At 42.1% G+C, this 27922-nt stretch overlaps 1 protein-coding gene across 3 annotated transcripts in view; it reads left to right on the forward strand.

Annotated features, from left to right (window-relative positions):
• The window catches only part of CDYL (chromodomain Y like), a 253389-nt gene that overhangs the window by 26412 nt on the left and 199055 nt on the right, over positions 1-27922 (forward strand). For all 3 annotated transcript variants that reach the window (XM_054557148.2, XM_054557147.2, XM_054557149.2), the window contains one exon: positions 1547-1629. Coding sequence is in view for 1 of the 3 variants with exons in the window: in XM_054557147.2 (XP_054413122.1) it covers positions 1547-1629 (83 nt within the window). In the remaining 2 variants the exon portion in view is untranslated. The remainder of the gene's footprint in view (positions 1-1546; positions 1630-27922) is intronic.

Consider the following 27922-nt stretch of genomic DNA (forward strand, 5'->3'; position numbering starts at 1 on the left):
GGAATGTCAGTGACTCTTCACTGAAACCTCCCAGGTAGCATGCAGTGACAATCCAGGGCTTTCCTGGACACACTGCAATCCTAACCTCAGGGTAAAAGCCATGTCCCTGTTCTGCCACAGCAGGGCAAAATCAATTCCAGTTGGATTAAAAAGTTACATGTTTTTTAAAAAATGAAACCGTAAAAATGTATGTGACTCAGATAAAGTAAAAAAAAAAAGAAAAGAAAAAAGTGAGTGGTTATGTGTTTTTAAAAAGACAGAGAACAAATGGATAAATATTACAGAAGACTAGTCTAAATTGTTTAGTGCACACCATTAAATACTTTCTTCAACCTCTGGCTCCAAATCTCCAAATTTTTGTCCCCTTCCTTACTCCTTGGGCTGAACAGACAGCCTTTTAGTCACTCAGTTTTAAGAAAAACTTCATTCTGGTCATTAAGACTCCATCTCAGGTATGAAAATTTCAGTAAGTGAAGGCAAAGATTAATTTTATATTCATTTAAAGGCTTTTCCCCTCCACCTAAGGCCAGGCTTGCAGTCCCTGTTTTGGAAGGTGGGCTGTTTGCTCCTTCTGCATTTTACTCCTCTTCTCCTGTCTCTCTGCAGTTTCTTTCTCTTTTTCTTTTCTTCTTTTTTTTTTTTTTTTTTTTTTCTTGAGACAGAGTCTCACTCTGTTGCCCAGGTTGGAGTGCAATGGCACAATCTCGTCTCACTGCAACCTCTGCTTCCTGGGTTCAAGCCATTCTCCTGCCTCAGCCACACAAGTAGCTAGGATTACAGGTGATGGCTAATTTTTGTATTTTTAGTAGAGACGGGCTTTCACCATGTTGGCCAGGCTGGTCTCTAACTCCTGGCCTCAGGTGATCCATCCGTCTCAGCCTCCCAAAGTGCTGGGATTACAGGCATGAGCCACCACGCCCAGCCCTCTCTCTGTTGTTTCCCCTCTGGAGTTGTGGGGAAGGGAGGGGAAAGGACTAGGGGAAAGGTGCCTTTATGTAAGTCATGCAGCTGTCCTGACAATCGAGCTCTCTCTCTGGGAGGGTCCCCTTGTGTGGGCTCAAGAGACTTTTGAGGGTCTCTCCAGGACACTGTTGTCTGATGCATACTGGGTCATCTCAGAGTCCCACTCCTAGGCTCCCGCCCAGCCATCCCCATCACAGCCTGGGGGACATGATGCAGGGGGCTCCCCACCAGCCAGCCACCTTGGGTGGGGCACCAGCCAGATGGCCTGAGTCACTGTCTGCTGCATTCACTTGGCCCACAGCACATCCTTCCACTCCACATTCCAGATGGGGAGAGTGTAGCTGCTCTCTCCGCTTTCTCTTCATCCCGCTGGGACGGGCTGCGCCAGCAAGACTTTTGCATTCAGAATTCTCTAGATGAAAAGGAGAGACCAGTTTCTATGTTCAGTCAGACTCCTAATTCAGTGAGGGGGAAGGGGAGGGCACAGGGATGGGAAGTTGGGGGATGGGGATGGAGGGAAGATGGGGATGGGGAGGAGGACGGGTCCACCTGTCTCAGAAACTTTCTCATTATTCTCTGCTAGTGTCAGCACCAGATGGGCCTTCAGATCCCAGCATCTCCGTGAGCAGTGAGCAAAGCGGGGCACAGCAGCCTCCCGGTTTACAGGTAGGTCTTGGTTTCTCCCAGTGGCAAGCTTGGAGTCCATCTGGCGAGGAAGAGCCCATAGGGGAATGAGCCCGTAGGGGAATCACCCCACACCACACTCTCCCTTTACATCTTTCCTGCGCTTGGGTCCCTTTGGTGGTCTGGTGAAGCTGTGGACTCCTTAGAATGATGTTTTTGGCCGGGCGCAGTGGCTCACGCCTGTAATCCCAGCACTTTGGGAGGCCGAGGCGGGCGGATCAGCTGAGGTCGGGAGTTCAAGACCAGCCTGACCAACATGGAGAAACCCTGTCTCTACTAAAAATACAAAATCAGCCGGGCGTCATGGCACATGCCTGTAATCCCAGCTATTCAGGAGGCTGAGGCAGGAGAATCACTTGAACCCGGGAGACGGAGGTTGCGGTGAGCTGAGATTCATTACATCGTTGCCCTCCAGCCTGGGCAACAACAGCGAAACTCTGTCTCAAAAAAAAGAAAAAAAAAAGACGTTTTTAAGTTTATAAAATAAAATATACAGGACTACAAAGGTTATCAATTACATTGAAATGCAGTTATCACAATCATTTGAAAATGTGTACTCTAGTAATAATGCTTCTTTTTTAAAAAAATCACTTTGTTAGGATATAATTGACATACAAAAAGCTGTACATATTCAGGTCAGGCACAGTGGCTCATGACTGTAATCCTAGTACTTTGGGAGGCCTAGGTGGGCAGATCGCTTGAGGAAAGGAGTTCGAGACCAGCCTAGCCAACATGGTGAAACCCCATCTCTACTAAAAGTACAAAAAAATTAGCCAAGCTTGGTGGTGCACACCTGCAATCCCAACTACTCAGGAGGCTGAGGTGGGAGAATCACTTGAACCCAGGAGGTGGAGGTTGCAGCGAGCTGAGATCGTTCTACTGCACTCTAGCACGGGCAACAAGAGTGAAACTCCATCTCAAAAAAAAAAAAAAGTTGTACATATTTAATGTATAAGTGTACCCCCATGAAACTATCACCACAATTTATGTTATAAACATATCCATCATCTCCAAAAGGTTCCCCCTGCCCTCTGTATTTATGTGCATGTGTGCACGTGATAGAGAGAGGGAGGGGGGATGAGAGCACTTAACAGTTAAGATCTACCCCCTTGGTAAATGCTCAAGTATGCAAGTGCTGTTAACTATAGACAGCATGCTCTCCAGTAGCTCTTTAGAACTCATTCATCTTGCATAAGGGAAGTGTTGTACCCTTTGACCAACACCTCCTGTTTCCCACTCCCCCAGCCCCTGGCAACCATCATTCCGCTCTCTGCTTCTATGTGTTTGACTATTTTATATTCCTCAAGTGAAATGATGTAGTGCTTGTCCTTCTGCGTCTGGCTTCTTTCACTTAGATGATGCTTTATTAAAACATAATATGACAAGATCTAACAGTGATTTCTAACTAGTGATGAGTATAAAGGTATTTTGCTATATCTGCAACAGCTGTATGTAATACGAAAACACGTGTGCTTTCCACTAGAGACTAAGTTACAGTTGGTGCTAGTACTACTATAGTTTGTTGCCTACATTCATAATTGGGGGAAATGCAACATTTCAGATAGAAGATAGTGAAAATAAGGATGGAATATTTTTCCCATTCATGTTCGCAACCTGCCAAGGATGGACAAAGAACCCTTGCCCTAGACTGACTACTGCCTGCTCCAGGGAATCCTCCCACAGCCTTCCTAGCCTCTGCTTATATAGGTCAGGAGGGTGCAGGGGACGTGGCTGCAGGGCCGATTTGGTGGCCTCTTGGTGAGGTTTGCAGAATCACCTAGCAACTTCCCTAGGAGTAGAGAGACATTAAAGCCAATGCTACTCAGCTTTTTTTTTTTTTCTGCTACGCACTTTATTAGCAACTTAGCTTTTTTTCCCCTCATAACCCATAGAATTAGCAGGAGGAGCATAGACATTAAGAGTAAGTGCACATGAAATATTGAAAAGGAGTAAACATGAATCCTCTCTTTGCAAAAGACAGTCTCAGAAATTTTTCATCTGCTAATTCACTTAATTCAACAAATTACATCTATCATGTTTCAAGTGCTTTGTTTATCGATATAGTGGTAAACAAAATACACTGATGGGACAAGCAACTCTGAGATGACAGAACGAGTTCCCTAAATAGTCTGTTACTGTGACTCCTGTTTATGCTTGATATTCACAAAATATTCTGGAATTGATACCCAAGAAACTGCTAACAGTGATTACCTCTGGGGAGCAGAGATTGAAATTGAGAGGAAAAGAAGGGGATTTCTTTTCATGTTAAACTCCTTTGTACTGTCTTTAAAAATAATAATAAACATCTTTTTATATGATGAAAAACAAGTTGTAAAGACAATTTTAAAATTTTTTCTAAAGGAAACCATATGTGACTTTAACTGATTTGAGACAAGTAGAAGCTTTCTAAGTATAAAAGTCACAGAAGGAATGATGGGGGAAATTGATAGATTTCATTACACACACACAAAAAGATGCAAAACACAACAATGTCACAGACCAAAAATGACAAACTTAAGAAATATTTGCAACAAAAATTAAACAAAAGGGGCCAGGCACAGTGGCTCATGCCTGTAATACCAGCACTTTGGGAGGCCAAGGTGGGTGAATCACCTGAGGTCAGGAGTTTGAGACCAGCCTGGCCAACATGGTGAAACCCCGTGTCTACTAAAAATACAAAATTAGCATGGTGGTGCATGCCTGTAATCCCAGCTACTCAGGAGGCTGAGGCAGGAGAATCCCTTGAAACTGGGAGGCGGAGGTTGCAGTGAGCTGAGATCATGTTATAAAACTGCGTCTCAAAAAAGAAAAAAAAATAGCCGGGTGCCTCAGTCTCCCAAGTAGGTGGGACTACAGGCACGCACCACCACGCCTGGCTAATTTTTGTATTTTTAGTAGAGACAGGGTTTCACCATGTTGGCCAGGATGGTCTCGATCTCTTGACCTTGTGATCTGCCCACTTTGGCCTCCCAAAGTGCTGGGATTACAGGTGTGAGCCATCGCACCAGCTGGAAATGGTTTCTTAAATAAGATCCAAAACGGACAAATGTTTAAAAACATAAATTGAATTACATGAAAGTTAAAAATTTCAACACAATAACAGACATCTTAGAAAAAATTTAAAAAGTCAAAAGCCTAAAAGAAAGTGTTTGCAACATGAAAAACAAAGCGTTAATATACAAAACATACTAAAATTATTTTAAATAAACTTTAAAGAAAATACAATAAAAAATGAGTAAATGATACATACAATAATTTACAGAAGAAACTGCTGTAGTCAACAAATACAGGCTGGGCTGTATGGCTCCCAGCACTTCGGGAGGCCGAGGCAAATGGATCACTTGAGGCCAGGAGTTAGAGACCAGCCTGGCCAACATGGTGAAACCCCATCTCTACTAAAAATACAATAAATTTAGCCAGGCATGGTGGTGCGCACCTGTAATCCCAACTGCTAGGGAGGCTGAGGCACAAGAATCATTTGAACCATTTGAACCTGGGAGGCAGAGGTTGCAGTGAGCCAAGATTACACCATTGCACTCCAGCGTGGGTGACCGAGTGAGACTCTGTCTTAAAAAAGTAGTAATAAGTAAAAGTAAAAATAAAACAAACGCAGGAAAAGTTGTACAACTTTACCACAAACATGTAAGTGCAAATAAATCCACATTTCACTCCCACATTTCACTCCCACAAATGATTTGTGGAAGTGTCCCATATGATTAGAAAAACTTTAGAATTTTGATAAAACCAAGTGTTAGAGAGGATTGTGGGAAACCAATGATTCTCATGCACTATTAGTGGGAATGCAAATTTATTCAATCACTTTTGGAGAAAAATTTGGCATTATCCAGCAAGGTAAAAAATGAGTACAACCTCTGACCCAATTCTACTTCTGAAGAAACACTTGTACATGTGTGAAAGGACAAATAAAGATGTTTACTGCAGTGTTGCTCTATAGTAGAGATTAGCTGGAACTAGCTCAAACGTCTGTGTGTAGAAGAATGGATAAATAAACTACAATGGAACAATATGTGCAGTATAAACAAAGGAACCAGATTTATACGTAGCAACATCAAGGAATTATTAAAAACAATGTTGTGGCCGGGCGCAGTGGCTCACGCCTGTAATCCCAGCACTTTGGGAGGCCGAGGCAGGCGGATCACCTGAGGTTGGGAGTTCAAGACCAGCCTGACCAACATGGAAAAACCCCATCTCTACTAAAAACACAAAATTAGCTGGGCGTGGTGGCACATGCTTGTAATCCCAGCTACTTGGAAGGCTGAGGCAGGAGAATCGCTTCAACCTGGGAGGCGGAGGTTGCGGTGAGCCGAGATCACGCCCTTGCACTCTAGCCTGGGCAACAAGAGCAAAACTCTGTCTCAAAAATAAATAAATAAATAATTAAATAATTAAAATAAAATAAAATAAAATGAAAACAATGTTGAGGCCAGGCACAGTGGCTTACTCCTGTAATCCTAGCACTTTGGGAGGCTGAGGTGGGTGAATGACCTGAGGTCAGGAGTTCAAGACCAGCTTGGCTAACATAGCAAAACCCTGTTTCTACTAAAAATGCAAAAAATTAGCTGGGCATGGTGGCAGGCACCTGTAATCCCAGCCACTCGTGAGGCTGAAGCAGAAGAATCACTTGAATCTGGGAGGCAGAGGTTGCAGTGAGCCGAGATCTTGCCATTGCACTCCAGCCTGGGTGACAAGAGTGAAACTCTGTCTCAAAAAAAAAAAAAAAAAAAAAAATGTTGAGTTAAAAAGAAAAAATGCCATGGATAGTTTTATACAGTATGATACCACTTATATAAATATTCTTAAATACCCAAAGCAACATATAGTTTTATACAGTATGATACCACTTATATAAATATTCTTAAATACCCAAAGCAACATTAAATATTTATAGATGTATTTCTACCTAGTAAAAGCATAAAAAGGTGATTGAGGCCGGGCGTGGTGGCTCACACCTGTAATCCCAGCACTTTGGGAGGCAAGGCAGGCAGATCACCTGAGGTCAGGAGTTCGAGACCAGCCTGACCAACGTGGAGAAACCCTGTCTCTATTAAAAAATACAATATTAGCTGGGCAAGGTGGTGCATGCCTGTAATCCCAGCTACTCGGGAGGCTGAGACAGGAGAATCGCTAAAACCCAGGAGGCAGAGGTTGTGGTGAGCCGAGATCACGCCATCGCACTCCAGCCTGGGCAACAAGAGTGAAACTCTGTCTCAAAACAAAACAAAACAAAAAAGTAATTGATACATACTAAATTTCTGATGGAAAGGAAATGGGGAAGGAAACAGGAGAAGTGTTATTGTACTTTCCTATACTTTAAAAAAAATTTCCCAAAAAAAGCAGTACATGTGAAATTACGAAGGAGAGTGTCTGACTTTTATTAGATACTTACTAAATTATAGCTATTCTTGAAGTTATCTATCAAGAACAGGTGCTAAAATGTACTTGGTTCCTGTTTCCCAACTACACCAACTGGTTGCTTCTCCTCATCCCACACGTGTGCTAACGGCAGGCTCTGTGTATCACAGAACAACACGGTGTGAGCCTTGAGCCTCATGTCAAGCCAGTGCTTCTCAACCTGGGTACAGTTTTCACCGCCAGGGGACACTTGGCAATGTCTGGAGGCATTTTAGTTGTCACAGCTAGGGCAGAGGGCATTGCTACTAGAATGTAGAGTGTCGAGGCCAGGGAAGCTGCTGAACATCCTGTGATTCTCAGGACAGCCCCCACCAGAAAGAATCATCTGGTCCAAATGTCAGTAGTGCCGAGGTTGAGAAACCCAATGTAAGCTCATAGAAAGTAACATAAATAACCATAGCATTGAATCTAATATATACTAAATTTGACTACTTTTCTGATGAGTCCTTTTTATAAATTATCAGACAAGTGAAGCCACATCTTCTTTCTAATCTTTCTTTCTAATACTGGACACTGACTAGACCGGAAAGTGTGGGTGATAGAGCTGCTTCTGCCAAAACCATGGCCTCTAGTTTCTCTTCTCTGTATCCACAGCGGGCAGAATGGCATCTGTTGGAAAGGTGGAAAGGGCATATACTCTAAAATCTTTTTTTTTTTTTTTTTTTTTTTTTTTGAGATGGAGTCTTGCTCTGTCACCTAGGCTGGAGTGCAGTGGTGTGATCTCTGCTCACTGCAACCTCCGCCTCCCGGGTTTAAACGATTCTCCTGCCTCAGCCTCTGGAGTAGCTGGGATTACAGGCGTGCGCCACCATGCCTGGCTAATTTTTGTATTTTTAGTAGAGACGGGGTTTCACCATGTTGGCCTGGCTGGTCTCCAACTCTTGACCTCAAGTGAGCCACCTGCCTCAGCCTCCCAAAGTGCTGGGATTACAGGTGTGAGCCACCACACCCGGCCTCTATGATCATTTTAATTGGGCAAAATATTATGAAATTTTTTTCAATCATGAAAATTAATCAGGCTTGCATTCTAATTCAGTCTAACCCTGGCTATTTCTAAAGCTAAAGGAAGCACAACACAGGTATTTCTTTTCAACCTCCCAGGAAATAGTTCAACTGATCCATGGACCAGATGTCAAATCCACACCATTAAATCACCTTCTCCATAGTCTTAAAGTTCAATTGGCCAAATCATGCATGGAGAGGCTACCAATCATGGTTACATTCAGCTTCATAGCAGAAAACTGCAAAAGACAAAGGCTTATATAAGATTAAATTTCATTTCTCTCTCAGTTGAAAGAAACCTAGAGATAAGCAGTCCAGAGCTGCTTTGGTAGCTCCATGACATCATCATGCTCCATTGCTTTCTCTGTGCCCTTCATCCTCATAGTTCCAGATGCCGGCTGCAGCTCCCCCAGAACATCCCTGTTTCTAAGTTCAAATCAGCAGGAAGGAGAAGGGAAGGGCAGGGCATGGCTCTACTCTTTTACGAACACTTCCAGGCAGCTCCTTGCAACCCAACTACTTTTATCTCATTGGCCAGAATCTAATTATCTGACCATACCTAATGGTCAAGGAAGCAGGGAAATACAGATTTCTAGCTGGGCAGCAATGTGCCTGGGTAAAAATCAGGATTTCTTTGCTAAAGGAGAAGCAAAGAGTAGGTTTTGGAAGGCAGCTAGTAGTAGATGCCGTAGACTGCTCCTCTGGCAGATATACTCATGAATACTCTTCTGCCCCTGTGTAGACCCAGGCATTTCCCATCCAGTTAGTGCATCTCACTCAAAGTCCAGAATCTCTAGGTGATGTGCTCAATCACGTCTGCATGTGCCTCCTCATGGTCTGGTAATTTGCAAACCAAAAAATGTTAGCTGCATTTACATGCAATATAATTGCTGGCATAGGAGCAGAATAAGCAGACACACAGAAAAACTCACATTAGAAAAGCAGGGAAAGGCTGGATGTGGTGGCTCATGCCTGTAACCCCAACACTTTGGGATTACTCAGATCACTTGAGCCCAGGAATTCAAGACCAGCTTGGGCAACATAGTGAAACCTCGTCTCTATAAAAAATAAAAAAATATTTTTTTTTTTAATTAGCCAGGTGTGGTGGCATGTGCCTGTAGTCCCAGCTACTTGGGAGACTGAGGTGGGAGGGTCATTTAAGCCCAGGAGGCAGAGGTTGCAGTGAGCCAAGATTGCACCACTGCACTCCAGCCTGGGTGACAAAGATCCTGTCTCAAAAAAAAAAAAAAAAAAAAGAAAAGAAAAGAAAAAGGAAGAGAGAAATATTGCAGGTTTTGGTCCATAGCAATGATCAAATCCTGCTGGATAGGAATGGCAAAGACTCCCTTTGCTGGCAGAGAAGGTCATTCCTTGACTGAGCTGCTGCCTTGGAGGAACTCTCTTGTCCATTGCCCCCATGGCCTCTGGCTTTGCCCTCTCGGGTTCTTCCTTGTCAGTTTTCCTCTATGGCTATATCTGAGCCCTGGGCATTGGAGATAGGATCATCTTGAAGCTGCATGGTTTCCACAGCCAACTTCTTGCTTGTGCAGGTGCAGGTTCCCAGGAATTCTTTTCAGAGTTGACTAATCAAAGTTTTTGCAGGCCAAGCTTTAGGTTTCTGTCCAAACATAGGAAGCTTCCATCCAATCTCTTTGCTTCCAGTCAATTCAGAGTGTGGGTTACTACAGCCTAACACTGCATCAGAAACACTTCTCAGGCCCCAAGGCTCTGATCTTTTATTTAGAGCTCTTTATGCTCTGCCCATCCTTTCCCTCTCCAATTGGCCTGGCTGCCTTGAGACCATTTGAAAGAAGAAAGAAGTTGGGTGAGATGGGAACACGCTTAATCTAATCTTTGTGTCTGGGCTTGTTTCCATTGTCTGGCAAGGAACCTAGGAAGATGCTCAGAAAGTGCCTGGGGCCACAGCCTTATCTCCTGCCAAGGCTGGATGGGCTTGCACTCACTGGAAGCTGTATTTTTCATCCTACAAGACTCCCAGTTACAGGACTTATAGCTGAGTTTAGATTACAGGCAGAGTCTAATCTTTACAAAGCTATGTTTCCTTCCATCTCTGTTGGCAGGCAGGATAGCTCCAGATGAGTTTATATCTTTATCACAGCTCTTAGCTAAAAGCTGCAAGATGCAATCAATACAAACCAAAATTTTACACTTCTTACCCCTTCCCCCAGCCACATCTTCAGTTTGCACGTTGTTTGCTTTATATTATTCAGGAAATGACAATTTTGATCAAATGTTCTGCTACAGCATAACAAGGGTCACTAATTTTCCAACTGATGATATCTGCTCATCACTGCTCCATGTCTGATCTTCTCCACTAAGCCAATGACACAATTGGATTTTATTATATATATCATCCAACTCGTGGGTGTTGAATTTTATATTGATTAGGATAAGGTTTAGTTGCATAAAACACAAAAATGCAAAATAATATATTTAAACGTAAAACAAGGTGGTAACCCCACAGATGTGGCTTGTCAGATGTGTAGTATGATAAACACACATTTGCTTATTAATTATAACAGTTCCTAGTAATAACTTGTACCTGAGACTATATGACTTAGATAAAATACCTACAGGTGAGTGTGATAACAGCTCCTTTTCCTATGTAGCTTGTGAGACTTTTCTCAAGTTGGAACAGAATTTAAGATGTTGTTTCTCATAAGGAAGGATCCAAAGATTTTATGATAATGTCGACTAATTCCTGACCCAGAAGTCTGCAGAGGCTGGTGAAGGAGGGGTGGGGAGCTGAATCACTATTGAGCAGGATGAAGGTCAGATGGGAGTTGGGAAGGAGAGTGTCGAGGGAAGCCATCAGTGGGGCCCATCAGTCCAGAATCTGACTATAAAATTGCTAAATAGCTCAGGCGCGAAGTCTCACACTGCAATCCCAGCACTCTGGGAGGCTGAGGTGGGAGGACTGCTTGAGGCCAGGACTTTAAGGCCAGCCTAGTCAGCATAGTAAAAGCCTGTCTCTACAAAAAATTAAAAAAATAGCCAGACATGTGGTGCTGTGTGCCTGTAGTCCCAGCTACTCGGGAGGCTGAGGCAGGAGGATTGCTTGAGCCCAGGAGTTCAAGGCTGCAGTGAGCTATGATTGAACCCACTGCACTTCAGCCTGGACAACAGAGCAAGACCCTGTCTCAAAAAAAAAAATTGCCAAATTATGAGACAAAGAGAAAGAGAGATGCATGTTGAAATCAAAGAGAAGTCCAGAGTCCTACTGCCACTGATTACTGTAAGAACCAACATTTCTTGTCACTATGTGCCAGGCAGTGTACTAAATTCTTTACATACCTTTACTAATCTCTAAAAACCTTATGAGGTAGATACTACTATGATCTTTATTTTACAGGTAAGGAAACTACGGCTTAAAGAGGTTAATTTTTCCAAGGTCATAGCAAATGGCAGAGCCAAGACTTGAACTCAGGTCTCTCAGAGAGCAACGCTGATCTCTTAACCTCTGTGATAAATTGTTTGTAAAGTAGATTTGAGCTTTTTGTTTTTTTCTTCAAAGGAATGACTCTCAACTGTGTCAACTATTCAGCACTAGCCAATCCTTCATCACCTATGTAATCAGTCTGGTTTATGAGAAAAGACATCTCAGACATACATTTCTTTTCTTTTTAGAGACAGGCCCCTGGCTGTGTTGCCCAGCCTGGAGTGCAGTGGCACGATTATAGCTCACTGCAGCCTCAGTCTCAAACTCCTAGGCTCAAGCAATCCTCCTGCCTCAGCCTCCCAAGTAGCTAGGACTACAGGCAGGTGCCACTATACTCGACTACTTTTATTTATTGCAGACGAGGTCTCACTATGTGGCTCAGGCTGGTCTTGAATTACTGGCCTCAAGAGATCCTCCAGGCTCAGCCTCCCAAAGTGCTGGCATGACAGGCCTGAGCCACCTCGCCTGGCCTACCCCAGCCATACTTTACTAATTTGTATTTATAAGCCACATGTCATGGACTCTATGAACAAGAAGGGGGAAAGGAAGAGGTTGGCATTTAGGAAAATGAGAAAATAGACCAAGTATGATTTGAAGACCTTTTATTCCTCTCTCAGAAAACCCCCTCTTTCCCTCACTCCTTTCTTTCATCAAACACTTAGTGTGGGCCGGGCTTGGTGGCTCACGCCTGTAATCTCAGCACTTTAGGGGGCTAAAGTGGGCAGAAAAGATCACTTGAGGTCAGGAATTCGAGACCAGCCTGGCCAACATAGTGAAACCCCATCTCTACTAAAATTAAAAAAAAAAAAAAAAAGTTAAATAACACTGAGTGTCCATTCTGGTCAGGTAAAACACTGAGGAGTAGAAGTGTCCCCAGGGTCGAAGCCCAGCTCTGCACTTGCAGAACAGGGCACCCAGTGCTGTCAGTTAAGCTCAGGTGTTGTGCCTGCAATGAGAGGCAGCTGGTCTCATGGGGAAATGAGGGTAGAAATCCTTTTGATGAGGCCCAAGCTGAGGCCTGGGAGGATAAATAGAAGCTTGCCAAGTGTGGGCAGGCAGGAAGGCAATCCCAGTAGTGGAGGCAACAGTGCAAGAGCCCAGAGCAAGAGAAAGCGTGTGTTCAGGGAAGTGTTGATGATAACCAGAATGTGGGAGCCATGGGTAGGGATGTGACAGGAATCAGCCTGAAGATGCCTGGCATGCTACACTCACCAGTATGGACTTCATCCTAGCGAGATAAATGTTAGATACAAACGGGACATCCAATTTGTGCTTTAGAAGTTCATTCTAGCTGGCCAGGCATGGTGGCTCACCTCTGTAATCCCAGCAATTTGGGAGGCTGAGGCGGGTGGATCGCGACGTCAGGAGTTCTAGACCAGCCTGACCGACGTGGTGAAACCCCGTCTCTACTAAAAGTACAAAAATTAGCCAGGCATGGTGGTGCACACCTGTAATCCCAGCTACTCAGGCGGCTGAGACAGGAGGCAGAGGTTGCAATGAACCAAGATCACACCATTGCACTCCAGCCTGAGTGACAGAGCAGACTCTGTCTCAAAAAACAAAACAAAACAAAAAAAAAGTTTAGTCTAGCTGCAGGGTAGAGAATGGTTTGAAAGATGACTTCAATGAAGGAAATCAACGAGTCTATCAAGGTAATGCAGTGTTAAATGGTGAGAGCCAGACCTAGGGCACAACAACAGGAATGGACAGTAATGGAGAGACTGGAATGCTGCTGAGGAGGTGGAGAGACAGCTTGATGCATGCTTAAGCCTGGTGGGTGAGAGAGGAGGCGGGGTCAGGCCCAACGTCCAGGTACCTAGCTCGGACAATTAGGCTGGTGAGTGGGTCCAAAAACACAGGGAGGAGAGAAGCAGGTTTAGAAACAGGTTCAAATCGAATAGAGCTCACAGGAGTCCAGAGTTCACCGGACAGATCTGGCCTGGAGAAGAAGCTGTGGGGTCACTGGCATAGACTAATGGGAGCCAGGGAGGGATGAGATTTTCCCAGAAGAGGACTGTTGGCCTCCTGCCCTACACCCCACGTAGCACACACTGGCCAGGTCTTCTCGCTGTGCCGGCCCCTTACCCTGTCTACTCTTGGGGGTCTTGCTCCATGCTGAGTTGCCCCAATCCCCATCCTAAGTTAGTTCTGTGTCCCTTTCTCCCAGGGTCTCTCCTAGCTACTCTGGTGAATGATTTAATGTTAAAAATTCATAGGCATTGGTCAGGCACAGTGGCTCACGCCTGTAATCCCAGCACTTCAGGAGGTCGAGGCAGGTGGATCATGAGGTCAAGAGTTCAAGACCAGCCTGGCCAACATGGTGAAACCCTGTCTCTACTGAAAATCCAAAAATTAGCCGAGAGTGGTGGCAGGCACCTGTAATCCCAGCTACTCATGAGATTGAGGCAGGAGAATTGCTTGAACCTGGGAGGCAGAGGTTGCAGTGAGCAGAGATTGTGCCACTGCACTCCAGCCTGGGCGACAGAGCATGACTTCATCTCGAAAAAAAAAAAAAATTCATGGGCATTAATGCATTATTACCCAAAACATTTCTGAATTTTAATCAAAGAGAATCAATAGGATTTGAATCCATAGAAGAGCTCAGAGCTTTTCCTTTCTTTTATTTATTTATGTATTTGTGGTAGGTGGTAATTACTGAGGTGACCTGGCCCTCATGTCCCACTCCTGCCGCTAGAACTCATTTCCCCAACTGTGTATTTTCCAAAAGTTGAATATTTCCTTTGCTTTTCGTGCACAGATATAAATTGCTTCCCAGGTCCTGATCCTTTTTACCTTAGAGAGCCTGTACCAGCACTTAGTGCATTTATTTATCTTTGTAATGGACAACTGCGATTGTGGCTACTTTAGCACAGGACACAGACAAAAGGGAACTAGAACTGTTTCTAGTTCTAGTGCAAGGCCCTCGAGTCAGAAACACCTGGTAGTGAGTGGCAAAGAAGAAACAACTGTGAAGTTAAATGCCAATACCCCAGGGAAGCTTTCCCACAGGAATCATTAGGGACTTCTTCACCATGTTCCCATGGCAGTAGGGCATTTATCATACTGCACTGCAATTCTTTTGTTTTCAAGTCAGTCTTTCCTTCTATATCGTAAGTTCCAAGGAGAGAAATGTCATACCTTCTCCATCTTTGTACTGCCTGTCCCTGTGCCTTAACACAATGCTGCTGTAGATAGCAGGTGTTTAATAAATATCTATTGGGTGAATGAGTCTGCAGAGATATATGCCATTCACAGAGCATGTCAGGGAGCTTCTCAACACACCAAGTCACACTGGCAGGTTTTCTAGGGAATATAAGATTCCTTTTGCTATGTTGACCTCTTGCTTCTTGACCTTTGCATGTGCTGTGCCCGTGATTTAGAGTACATCTCTCTTCATCCCTAATTAGGTAACAGCTACTTAGTCTTCTTAAAATTAATAAATATCAAGGCTGAGCACAGTGGCTCATGCAGTCTGGGAGGCCAAAGCTGGAAGACTGCTTGAGGCCAGGAGTTTAAGACCAGCCTGGGAAACACAGCATTTTTTTCCAGGTGAAAAACACCATTTTTCACCTGGAAAAAAAACATAAAGGATACCTACTAATAACACAGGCTATATGGCAAATGTCTAACTGGTGGAGCTTGAGAAAGAGAATTCTGAGGGAAGAAAAACAGAAACTGATAGCAGGACTTGGAATAGGAGCAAAACAAGAGTATGATGGCATTGGGAGATTCCAGGGAAGTTCGGGAAGCCAAGAGGATGAAAGGACACGACGGGGGTATGGGTAGGAGCGTGGGAGGTATGGGGACCAGGATAGGAAGACGTACGTGGTTGGATGGAGAGACTGATGGCAAAGACACACACACATACACACACACACACACACACACACCAAATTTTAGTAAAAGAAAATATAAAGAAAAGAAATCTTGGCAAACTGTAAAACTAAAGATGGAAGAGGGAGAGGTAAAAAAGGAAAATGTGCAAAAAGCCAAGAAGTATCTTAGCTTATAAGTATTCATCTCTAAAGGCTTCTATGAAATTATTCCTTCTGCTTTTCAAAGCTTTCCTAAAATTCTGCTCTTCCTAGAAGTCTTTAACAGCAGAGAAGAAAACATCTTACCTCCTATAATAGAACAGTGAGACTGGAAGGGATCTTAGCAATCACCAAGCTCCTTCGTTTCACACAGAGGATGGAAGTGACTCCCCTGTAGACATACTGTTAGATCATCTTGGAGCCTGAGCCAAAGTCACAGTCTGTGTATTTCTAGAATAGTGTCTAGTCAAACAGGTAATTGTTTTCTACTCCCATTTTCCCAAACAAATGACCTTCTCAAAAACTGGCGGAAAAAAGTCTGTTTTTTAAAGTAAGTCAATAAACATTTCATTGTGAAGGACTAAGCAATAGGCCTGGGAGGCAAGAGCTGGTTTTTATACTCACAGCAGCTAGCCCAGAGCCTGGCACAAAAGTAGTTTTCAATAGGGTTTTTTGGATGGATGGATGGATAGATGGATGGATGGATGGATGGATGGATGGATGGATGGATGAATGATATGTGATGGATAGATGGATGAATGAATGAATGTATGATGGATGGATGGATGAATGGATATGAGACGGATGGATGGATGAATGGATATGTGATGGATGGATGGATGGATGAATGGATGGATGGATGGATGGATGGATGGATGAATGGATATGTGATGGATAGATGGATGGATGAATGTATGATGGATGGATGGATGAATGGATATGAGATGGATGGATGGACGAATGGATATGTGATGGATGGATGGATGGATGAATGGATGGATGGATGGATGAATGAATGGAAGGATGGATGGATAAATGTGTTCTATTTAGGGCTGCCACCACTATTCAGATAGTTATTGAATAGACTGTTTCAAAGTTTTCTGACTTTAAGAGGTATTTGATCTAACTTGCTTCTGCATATGGGCCAATGATCCCAGGTTGTTTTAAAGAATTCTTGGTAAATGATCTAATTAATAAATGAGATGTTTTCGAATAAGTTATAATCTTGTCAGAAACAGAAGACATGGATGTAAGCAGAAATGATTAGCAATACAGGAAAACAATGTGTTAAATGCCAGGTGACTATTCTTGCAGATAAGCTGTAAGTAGAGTGATATAACTTGTTTTCTAAAGTGGGTCCCCTTTGAGAGTGAAAGAGGGCCTTATTAATACACCAACACAATAGGAACAAACAGGGCTATATGGTCCAAGTAGGGAGTTCAGATGAGAGGGCAGATTTCCCATGTACTGAGGAGGCTTCTTGAACTGTGCTTGTGCTGTGCCCATAATTTGGAGCACATCTCTCTTCATTCCTAAATAGGTAACAGCTACTTAGTCTTAAAATTAATAACTATAAAGGCCAGGCATGGTGGCTCACCCCTGTAATCTCAGCACTTTGGGAGGCTGAGGCTGGAAGACTGCTCGAGGCCAGGAGTTTAAGACAAGTCTGGGCAACAGAGCAAGACTCTGTCCTTACAAAAAAAATTTTTTTATTTTTTTAATTTATTATTATTATTTTTTTGAGATGGAGTCTTGCTCTGTTGCCCAGGCTGGAGTGCAATGGCACGATCTTGGCTCACTGCAACCTCCACCTCCTGGGTTCAAGAGATTCTCCTGCCTCAGCCTCCCATGTAGCTGGGACTACAGGTGTGCACCACCACGCCCGGCTATTTTTGTATTTTTAGAAGAGACGGGGTTTCACCATGTTGGCCAGCTGGTCTCAGACTCCTGACCTCAACTGACCCACCCGCCTCAGCCTCCCAAAGTGCTGGGATTATAGGCGTGAGCCACCATGCCCAGCCAAAAAATTTTTTTAATTAGCTGGGAATGGTGGCACATGTAGGTAGTCTCAGCTACTCAGGAGGCTGGGGCCAGAGGACTGCTGGAGCCTAGGAGTTCAAGTCGGCAGTAAGCTGTGATTGTGCCACTGCACAACAACAGCAATCAAATTAATATATGTGAAGTATTAAAAATAAGTTTGAAAAGTGTGTATGAATGATAAAGGCTAGAAAAAAAATTAAAGATTCTGTACATACTGTAAGTATATAGACAGGAGTTTGTTATCTCATTTAAAAAAAATCACACGTGTCTTTCTAGAGTTTTAAATTTCAGATATTTGGCTTTGAGCAAAATACTCTTTTCTTTTTTCTTTTCTTTTTTTTTTAAGATGGAGCCTTGCCCTGTCACCCAGGCTGGAGTGCAGTGGCATGATCTCGGCTCACTGCAAGCTCCGCCTCCCGGGTTCACGCCATTCTCCTGCCTCAGCCTCCCGAGTAGCTGGGACTACAGGCACCCGCCACCACACCTGGCTGATTTTTTTGTATATTTTTTAGTAGAGACAGGGTTTCACCATGTTAATCAGGATGGTCTTGATCTCCTGACCTTGTGATCCGCCCGCCTCGGCCTCCCAAAGTGCTGGGATTACAAGCGTGAGCCACCGCGCCCGGCCAAAATACTCTTTTTAATGGTTTAATGAGAGTAGCCTAGAGTTTATTTTTAAATGGTAGAAATGTTGCTAATAATAGGGTAGGTTTATATACTTGCTAGACAAACTGGTCCCTGGAGTTGCAGCATCAGCAACACTTGGGAATCCATTAGAAATGCAGATTTTCAGGCCTCACCCAGACCTATGGAGTCAAAATCTGCCTTTTAATGAGGTGCCCAAGTGATTTGCAAACATGTTAAAGTTCAAGAAGCATTGATCTGTACAACCTTCATTCTTTCAAAAGTATGAAATGTATTTAAGCATTTAAATATACCTTTCCTACTTTGCTCTTCTTCTCCTTTGTAAAATGTATTGACAGTAGGCTTCCTTTTGCTTTTAAGCCATTTAAGTGTCTAGAACTTTAATGATAATAATGAAGAGGGCTGTTGTTTACAAAGAAAACAGTAAGAATAGGATGAACACCCTAGATTCCCATAATACACTCCCCATTCAGGGGTAACGATGGACAAAGACTCAAATTCACATGATAAGCTGCTCCATTTTGGCATGAACCAGTTTTTAACTCTAGCCAGTCAATTTCGTTTTTAAAACTTCTCCCAGGAGAAGAAAAAAAAGTGATAGAAGAAGAAACCATACTTAGAAATGCAAACCATTCAAGGAAATCTTGACTTTCAGTCCTTGTAAATACTGAACAAAAGGCTTTATCTTTCACAAGTTGAAGGAATATTAACATGCTATGGGGATGTCTTTCCTGCGACTGTTTTGCTGGCTCTGGGCCCGGCATGAATTTGGTAGTAATGGGCAAGGCCACAGCTGCATGCTGGCCTGCATTGCATCTCTATTTTTGCAGGCATTAAATAGCTTCTCCCATCTCCAACATGTGTTGCTGCACATGTGACCCAATGAATCAATCCCCCATACAATGAAGCAACAATAATGGGCCTGGGGCAATTAGCACAAGGACAGCGGGTCTTCCTAGCAGACTCTTGCGCACGTTAATATTCACAGCATATCCTGGGTGGGTGCTCCTGAGAATTCTGCTAATGCCCCATTACCATCCTCAGGGCTGGTAATTGCAAGGGTAGAGACCCGTTGCAGCTTCTGGGCAGCCGTTCCCTTCCTTCCCAAGATGAATGTTGTGAAGGGCAATGAGGGGGTTGTGAGTGCCTCCAAATAAAGGTCTTTTATAGCTCTTTAAAGCTGTAAGTCATTCAGTCATAGTTTCTTTCGCCTGCTGGCTTGACAACTTTAAAAATTTACATTTCTGAACTTGTACTTTAACAGGCTTTCATCATAACTTCAGGAGAGAAGAATTAGAATGGGGAAGAATTAGGTGCTCAGATGGGGTCGAAATTAGGATAATATTGACTAAGCACCCTCCTGGGGCTATCCTAACACAAACGATTACCCTGCCTCCTAGGATTTTATAGTTCAAATAGAATAGGTGAGCACTAAAACAATCAAATCTGTTATTCTAAAAGGCCAAATAGGCAAAGTAGTTCCTAGTGAAAATCATGGAATATTAGCCCTCAAAGATATTTTAAAGCCCACCCCTCGTTTTTTGGTAATTGTCTATGAAATGAGGATCTTACAGACCCTGCCTCATCACATGGGGGTGAGGACCAAATTAGACACCCTAGGAGCTTGTAATAGAAAACTCTTTCATGTCTGCAAATGAAAATAATTGTGTGTGTGTGTGTGTGTGTGTGTGTGTGTGTGTGTGTGTGTAGATAGGTAGGTAGGTAGGTAGGTAGGTAGATAGATAGATTTTTTTTTTTAAGACAGCATCTCACTCTGTCACCCAGGCTGGAGTGCAGCAGTGTGATCTTGGCTCACTGCAGCTTCAACCTCCTGGGCTCAAGCAATCCTCCCACCTTAGCCTCCTGAGTAGCTGGGACCACAAGTGTGCACCACCATGCCTGGCTAATTTTTTCTGTATTTGTGGTAGAGACGGGGTTTTGCCATGTTGCCCAGGCTGGCCTTGAACTCCTGAGCTCAAGCAATCTGCCCGCCTCTGCCTCTAAAAGTGGGGGATTGAAAGCATGAGCCACTGTGCCTGGCCTAATAGATGTATTTTTAATGATCTTTATTATTTTACGCTGAAAAAACAGACTCAAAGGAGTCAAGTGGTAACAAGACAGGAGCTCCCTTAGAGGTGCTCACCCACCTGCATGCTAAACTGTATGAGGTAGTTTTCCTCTTGGGCTGTCAGTGCTAAAGATGTGTAATAATACAGAATACCTGCACTCTGGACTCTCACTAGAGAATACAACTTTGAACTCCCTGCTGTTCAATCCCTTAGCAAAGTACTGATTTTTGAGAAATAATGTTTGTGAAGAATCGCCTGAAGGTTATGCAAATTCTCCACTCTGCTGGATATCCTAAAATTTACCTATGGATCAAACCTGATTGTCAGGGCACTGTGTATTTGGATCCCAGGTATTTGCCTCCTGGTAGTACTAACTTGACTGAACTGTGCTTACATGAAGGGTTGTGCTATCAGACCCAACTGTAAGAAATGCATTATTATATTCAACACAAGGATTTTATGGAGAACCCGATCTGATAGATTGCTAGATTCCTCTTTATGAGGACTCACAGGGATAAATTTCCTTGGGGCTGCAGCTTCAGGAGAAACCTGGCTTCTACTAAACAACTTTTTAATCTTATGATTAAAATATCAGCCTCTTCCCTCTTTGCTCTGGCCACTAGGAAACTTGGGGCCAAATTTGTTTATCAAATGGATTCCATTGCTCTGTAACAATCTTGGCTTTAATGTTCTTACCCCCTTTTTCCCTTTGGCAATTTGTTTTATCTATGTAGTTGCCTACCTTTTGTAAATTGACTTGTTTTTAAAAATTAATTGTCCCTAGCTACTTGGGAGGCTGAGGTGGGAGGATCATTTGAGCCCAGGAGTTTGAAGCTGCAGTGAGCTATGACTGCACCACTGCACACTACAGTCTGGGCAATAGAGCGAGACCCTGTCTCTTAAGAAAAAAAAAACAATTGTGATTACTTCATAAATTTCAATTGAATTGAGTCTCTGACATCATTTTCCAGTGAAGCCTTGAATCAGTCTTTAAGCAAACTATTTTCAGCAGCTGGACCTTGGAGATGACACTCAGCTATGATTTTTCGGAGGCATATGTTAAGTCATGAATGTGAACCAATCACATTTTCAAGTCCGTGAAGTCGGCAGATTTTCATTTCCGAAGACATATTTAGCTTTATAAGAGCTCTTAAATTTATAAACAGACATTGAAGGGTAAATAGGCACTTGATCTTTGACACATAGTTCTTGGACTCATCAACAAGCAAAACAGTAAAATCTCAGTCCGTTGAGCTGTATCATTTAGGTTTTGTGACAATTTGGACAAAGAGTGGTTGAAGTTTACTCTTTGCTCTCTGAGTATATTAAACAAATGAGTATAAATAGTAAGAAGGAATATCTGAATTTTTAAGAGCTATTTCCCAACAGCTTTTATTCCTATTTGCATATTAAAATGCCATTAGATTATCTTTATAATCTAGCACTGCTGTGATTGGTACTTTAATATGCCTATTACAGACCCTTCCTATTTGTTAAATTAATATTTGATTACCATAATTTTGAAGGAAATGCATCCTTGAAGGTCACAAATATGTACTCTTGAATCATATCCTATAAATTAAAACATTTACCAATATGTATGGTCTTGACATTCTAAATTCCTAAAGTCACTCTGAAATGTAAGTAATACATGGTATGTATCTTTTTGAAACATTTGGAAATGTGTCTGCTTACTTCTTTTTTGAAATGACCCCTTTCTTGAATTCTGGAATATTGCATCCTCTTTTTTTTAGTTCTCTCTCTGATTAAGCCTTTGTCCTGTTTGTTGTTGTTGTTTTGTTTTGTTTTTTGTTATGTTTTGTTTAGTTTTTGAGACAGAATTTCATTCTTGTCACCCAGGCTGGAGTGCAGTGGTGCAATCTCTGCTCACTGCAACCTCTACCTCCCAGGTTCAAGCTATTCTCCTGCCTCAGCCTCCCAGAGTAGCTGGGATTACAGGTGCCCACCACCACGCCCACCTAATTTTATTTTTGTATTTTTAGTTGAGATGGGGTTTCACCATGTTGGCCAGGCTGGTCTTGAACTCCTGACCTCAGGTGATCCACCAGCCTCGGCCTCCCAAAGTGCTGGGATTACAGGCGTGAGCCACCACGCCTAACCACCTTTGTCTTGTTAAACATTTCTTCCTCTTCACACCTCCTAATTGTGTGATTCCCCAAATTCAGCATTTCTTCCTTCATGCTGACCTAGGATAACTAAACCTTCTTAAAGTATCAACTATCATTCTTAACAGATGACTCTGGGACCTGAATATTGTGTCATTGTGTCAACTATTAATCATTACTGTTAATTTCATGTTAGTGGCATCAAAAGACTTAGCAATAACAAGAAAACTTTTATCAATTGTATACTACATACTACAACAGCTGCTTTAAAAACAAATCTCACTTAATCCTCTGAACCATCTTACAGGTGAGTTTTACCACCTTCACTTTACCTATTAGGAAATTGGAAATAAGAGAGGTAAAGAAAGAGACTTGCCCTGGTCTCACAGCAAGTATACTGCAAAACTTGAACTCAAGTGTCATGTTGAGTGGTCTCCCAAAAATTATATCTAAAATTAAATTATTTTTATTTTCTCTGTAACAAACTTTCTTCTTGTATGCCTATTTTCGCCGATGGTACCATAATTCTCCTTCACATGGAAACTTGAAACTATGAAGGTTTTTGCTTCCTCCTTATTACTTCTCCTATCAAATCCATCTGTAAGTCCTGTAATATTGCCTCTTCCTAATTTTCCTTTCTTCCTTCCTCTAGTTCACACACTTACCCATTAAGGTCTCCAATAAATCTCTGTCCTCTCTTTCTGTTTTTAGCTCCTTGCACATTCTCCTTCCCTGAATGGCCACTGAACAACCTTTCAGAAGGCAGCGGTTGCCCCGTCCTCTAGTTGACCAGAAGCCTTCAGCTGATACAATGTCTTAAGGTCCTCACCCTGACAGTCTGGGCTTTCCACAATTCGACTCCAACCTACTTTTCTAATAGCTGATAAAATTCACTCCACTCTTTTGCTCTCTTCACACTGCTTGGAATAGGCATTTTACTTTCTGCCTTCTAAACTTTGCTCACTCAGCCTTGCCTCTCAAAATAAATATCCTCCCACCTCTTTCCCTTAAAATGTCCAACTCAAGTCTCTGAGTTGGCTCTGTGATTTTTGCTTTCCTCTAAAGTTTACCTACTGTATTTATTATTTGTGTTACTCATTCAGCAGAAGCATATGTTGCCCTGTGTAGTAATTGTAGTAATTAAAATTATCGTGTGTGTGTGTGTGTGTGTGTATCTTGCCTCCTTGGTCAGATTTTAAATTCCTAGAGGGCAAAATGAATTACAACCATCTTCTACATCTCTCAGATGTTTGAAATGAGTTTACATGTAAATCATTCTACAAACAATATAGTATTCAAAGAAAGCAAATTACTTTGATAGAGGCAACAGGGTATAATAAAAAGAACATGGATTTGGAAATTAAGACTATATGAATTCCAATCCAATCAGCTGTGTGAATTCAGTCAAGTTCAAATTTTTTAATAATATGGGTTACTTTCGTCACCTTATAGCTTATTGTGATGTTCATAGCTTGTTACAAGAGAATTTAGGCCAATCCCTGACATCCATGTGTACTGAAAAGCAAAACTATTGTGGTTATTTGATAACTGAAGGGTATCACTGTCTTTTCAAGTCTTGTGTGAGCATAAGTGATTGGTATGAGTCACCATTGTACCTATAACTGATTGACACGAATAAATATACAGAATATAAACTCCAAATATTCTTTAAAAGTTTGTTGAATATTTCTGTATTTAGAAATATAACTTTAGTGTTGAAATAGTTCTCATCTAAACCAATGATTCCCAAACACAGGTCTGCAAGAAAATGAGAAAAACATTATTATAATGAGTTTTTTGGTTAAAGTAAATAATGCAATTTTTAGGATTATTCTGTATTTTGCAGTTATGACTCTCCTACTTTTTGTGTGGGTTAACATTTCTTTGCTTTATAAAACAATGGTGATGATAGATGGTAGAGGACAGTAGCTGTGGTTTTTGTTATTTCTGTCATGGCTTTTCTTAACAAAACCAAGTTAGCAAACTGATGTCCATTTCCACAATAGCTTTGAAGATATTACAGATCCATATTACCTCAAATGCTTGGAAACCATCATCTAGCCCAAGCGCTTTGTTTTAGAGTTGAGAATTATTTGACTTACAGAAGTTAAATTGTTTGTCCGAGATCATGTAACTTACTACTGCAGACCCAATATGAGAATCCAACTCTATTAACTCTCAATGCAGAATATGCCTCATTATTTAAGGGAAAAACTGTCTTTTCTACAAATGAAAAGAAGAATCTATTTTTCATCTAACTTTTGAAGAAAAGGCATTGTGTAAATTTTATTTGCTAAAAATAATTTTCTTAAGTCAGGTGTGGTGGTTCACGCCGGTAATCCCAGCACTGCGGGAGGCCGAGGCAGGAGGATTACTTGAGCCCAGGAGTTGTAGACCAGCCTGGGCAACATAGTGAAACATCATGTCAAATAAAAATAAGTAAATAAACTTATTAAAATCCTCCCAAAAGATGGCTTTATCACTAAATGAAAGAAACTGGATGATAAACTATACATCTGTAAAAATTTTTTAAAAACAAGTTTCCTAATTTTTTAATTTCATTTTTTTCTACTTATTTTCAAACAAAATTAACTTTTATTAAAAAATATCTTTGTGGCCTGGTGCAGTGGCTCACACTTGTAATCCCAGCACTTTGGGAGGCTGAGGCAGGTGGATCATTTGAGATCAGGAGTTCGAGACCAGCCTGGCCAATATGGTGAAATCCTGTCTCTACTAAAAATACAAAAATAGCAGGATGTGGTGGCTCACACCTGTAGTCCCAGCTAATTTGGGAGGCTGAAGTAGGAGAATCACTTGAACCCAGGAGGCAGAAGTTGCAGTGAGCTAAGATTACGCCACTGCACTCCAGCCTGGGTGACAGAACAAGATTCATGTCTTGAAAATAAATAAATAAATAAATAAAGATAGATAGATAGATAGATATAGATATATATAGAGATATATATATATATAGAGATATATATATATATATATATATCTTTGTGGCCAGCACAGTGGCTCACACCTGTAATCCCAGCACTTTGGGAGGCAGAGACAGGTGGATCACTTGAGGTCAGGAATTCAAGACCAGCCTGGCCAAAGTGACAAAACCCATCTCTACTAAAAATACAAAAGAAATTAGCTGAGAGTGGTGACAAACACCTGTAAACCCAGCTACTTGGGAGGCTGAGGCACAAGAATCGCTTGAACCCGGGAGGCAGAGGTTGCAGTGTCCTGAGATCATGCCACTGCACTCCAGTCTGGGCAACAGAGAGAGACTCTGTCTCAAAAAAAACCACTTTGTGTACCTGAAGATTCTGGAAAATATAAGAGGAAGGAATAAAAACCCTGTAATTCTAGAGAAAAGTCACAACTGACACTTTAACATTGTTCCTGCTACATATTTTTTGATGTATATTTTTGTACGGTTGAAACTATACTACATATTTCCTGATTCTTCATTTTACGTATTTATTTTAATTTCTTAAAAATATGTAATATATTTACATATTTTAAAGCTTGGAAAGAATAAACAGATATAGAGTGAAGAGGCTCTTTCTGATCTTTCTACCTCAATCACCCAGTTTTCTTTTTTTTTTTTTGTTTTTGAGACTGAGTCTCGCTCTGTCTCCCAGGCTGGAGTGCAGTGGCATGATCTCGGCTCACTGCAAACTCCACCTCCCCGGGTTCACGCCATTCTCCTGCCTCAGCCTCCCGAGTAGCTGGGACTACAGGTGCCCACCACCACACCCGGCTATTTTTTTGTATTTTTAGTAGAGATGGGGTTTCACTGTGTTACCCAGGATGGTCTCGATCTCCTGACCTCGTGATCCACACGCCTCAGCCTCCCAAAGTGCTGGGATTACAGGCATGAGCCACCACTCCCAGCCAATCACCCAGTTTTCTTTCTAACCAAAATTAATACGTTATTAAAAGTTTTCATATGTGTATCTTTCCAAAGAGACTTTGTGCATTTTGTTCAGATTCTTTACCTTAATATTAAAACAGATTCACTTTCCATCTTATTTAAAATCGTATAAAATGTCAATTTTAAGGCCCACATAATATTTTATTATACAGATATGCCATAATTTGCTTAGTCCTGATTATCTATCAGACATTAAAATTGTTTCCAACTTTTGAGTTTTAGCAACTTTGTAGATCCTAGTGCTTAAATTAAAAGAGCCCATTGATCTTCTCATTTTAGAAATTGTAGGACTTGGCCAGGTGCAGTGGCTCACACCTGTAATCCCATCACTCTGGGAGGCCAAGGTGGGTGGATCACCTGAGGTCAGGAGTTCAAGACCCGCCTGGCCATGGTGAAACCTCGTCTCTACTAAAAACGCAAAAATTAGCCGGGCATGGGGGTGTGTGCCTGTAATCCCAGCTACTCAGGAGGCTGAGGCAGGAGAATCACTTGAACCCAGGAGGTGGAGGTTGCAGTGAGCCGAGATCGCGCCATTGCACTCCAGCCTGGGCAACAGGAGAGAAACCTCATCTCAAAAAAAAAAAAAAAAAAAAAGAAAGAAAAGAAAGAAAGAAAAAAGAAAAAGAAAAGAAATGATAGGACTTTTACAGTAATTTTCCTTGAAGAGATTAGTTTCATTTTACCCCTATTCTCAAAAGCAAGTCTGTTGTTTTTTTCTGCTAAGGCTAGTCCATCAACCTGGGGTTGAAACAATCCTTTATCTCCATGAACTGACCTCAATGAGTTACAGTCACATCCTCTTATACTTTGGAAAGAACATCCCTCAGCTCAGTGTTCCATAAATATTTATAGCAGGACTGCCCCAGTCCAAAGTGGATGGCATTTTGACCTCATCATTGTTGCTGACTCCCTGTATCCTGGGAGCTCAGAGGGTCGAAGCACTGTTGTTTAAGACTCCCTTTGGAGCTCCCCCTTGAAAGCAAAGAGTAGTTATGCATTCAAACATACCCAAGGAATAGCACGGCAATACAAAAAAAAAAAAAAAAAATGATGACCCAAGTAGAAAGCATGCCCAAGAATAAATAAATGTTTATGCTGCTTTCAGAGGACTGTGAGAGTTGATGGGCTTTTTGCTGAATGCTAAAGACACTGGTTCATCATGGATTGGTCAGAAAAGAGTTCGCCTCATTCAGAGGAATATTCGTGGAGTTGGTGATGAGTAGAGAAAGGTGAGGAAGGCTTCCCGAAGCAGAGGAGAAGCCATGAATTTGTTGCCTAGAGAAAGGTCTATGTGAAATAGAGCTCTTCAGAGTGAGAAATCTGGACCTACGCTATGAGAAAATTGGCATAAAAGGACCAAGAAGAAGCCTGACAAGAAAGGAAAATACTTGGTTAAAAAAATTGCAGTAGAAAGGGAGAAATCTGGGCTTAATGTAGACAGAACTGTCAAAGATAAGAGTAACTGCCAGAAAACCAACAAACAAAAAAACCAGATAAATCAGTGAGCCTTCTGGGATTTTTTTTTTTCTGGGATTCTCTCTCAACCAACCCAACTTCCAGCCCCATCCCAACTCCCGTAGATAAAGTCTATTGTCCTTGTCCTATTCCTTGTAGTGGAAATTTAGCATGTTCTCAATTTGATGTAAAGTGTTACGTAACTCCAGGATCCAGCCCACTCTTCTGACTATATTTCCAACTATGTTGTAATATTACTCTTAAGACTCTCTTTTATAGAAATGTTCAAAGTAACTGTGGCA

Source organism: Pongo abelii, chromosome 5, assembly GCF_028885655.2.
Source record: "Pongo abelii isolate AG06213 chromosome 5, NHGRI_mPonAbe1-v2.0_pri, whole genome shotgun sequence".
NCBI classification, from domain to species: Eukaryota; Metazoa; Chordata; class Mammalia; order Primates; family Hominidae; genus Pongo; species Pongo abelii.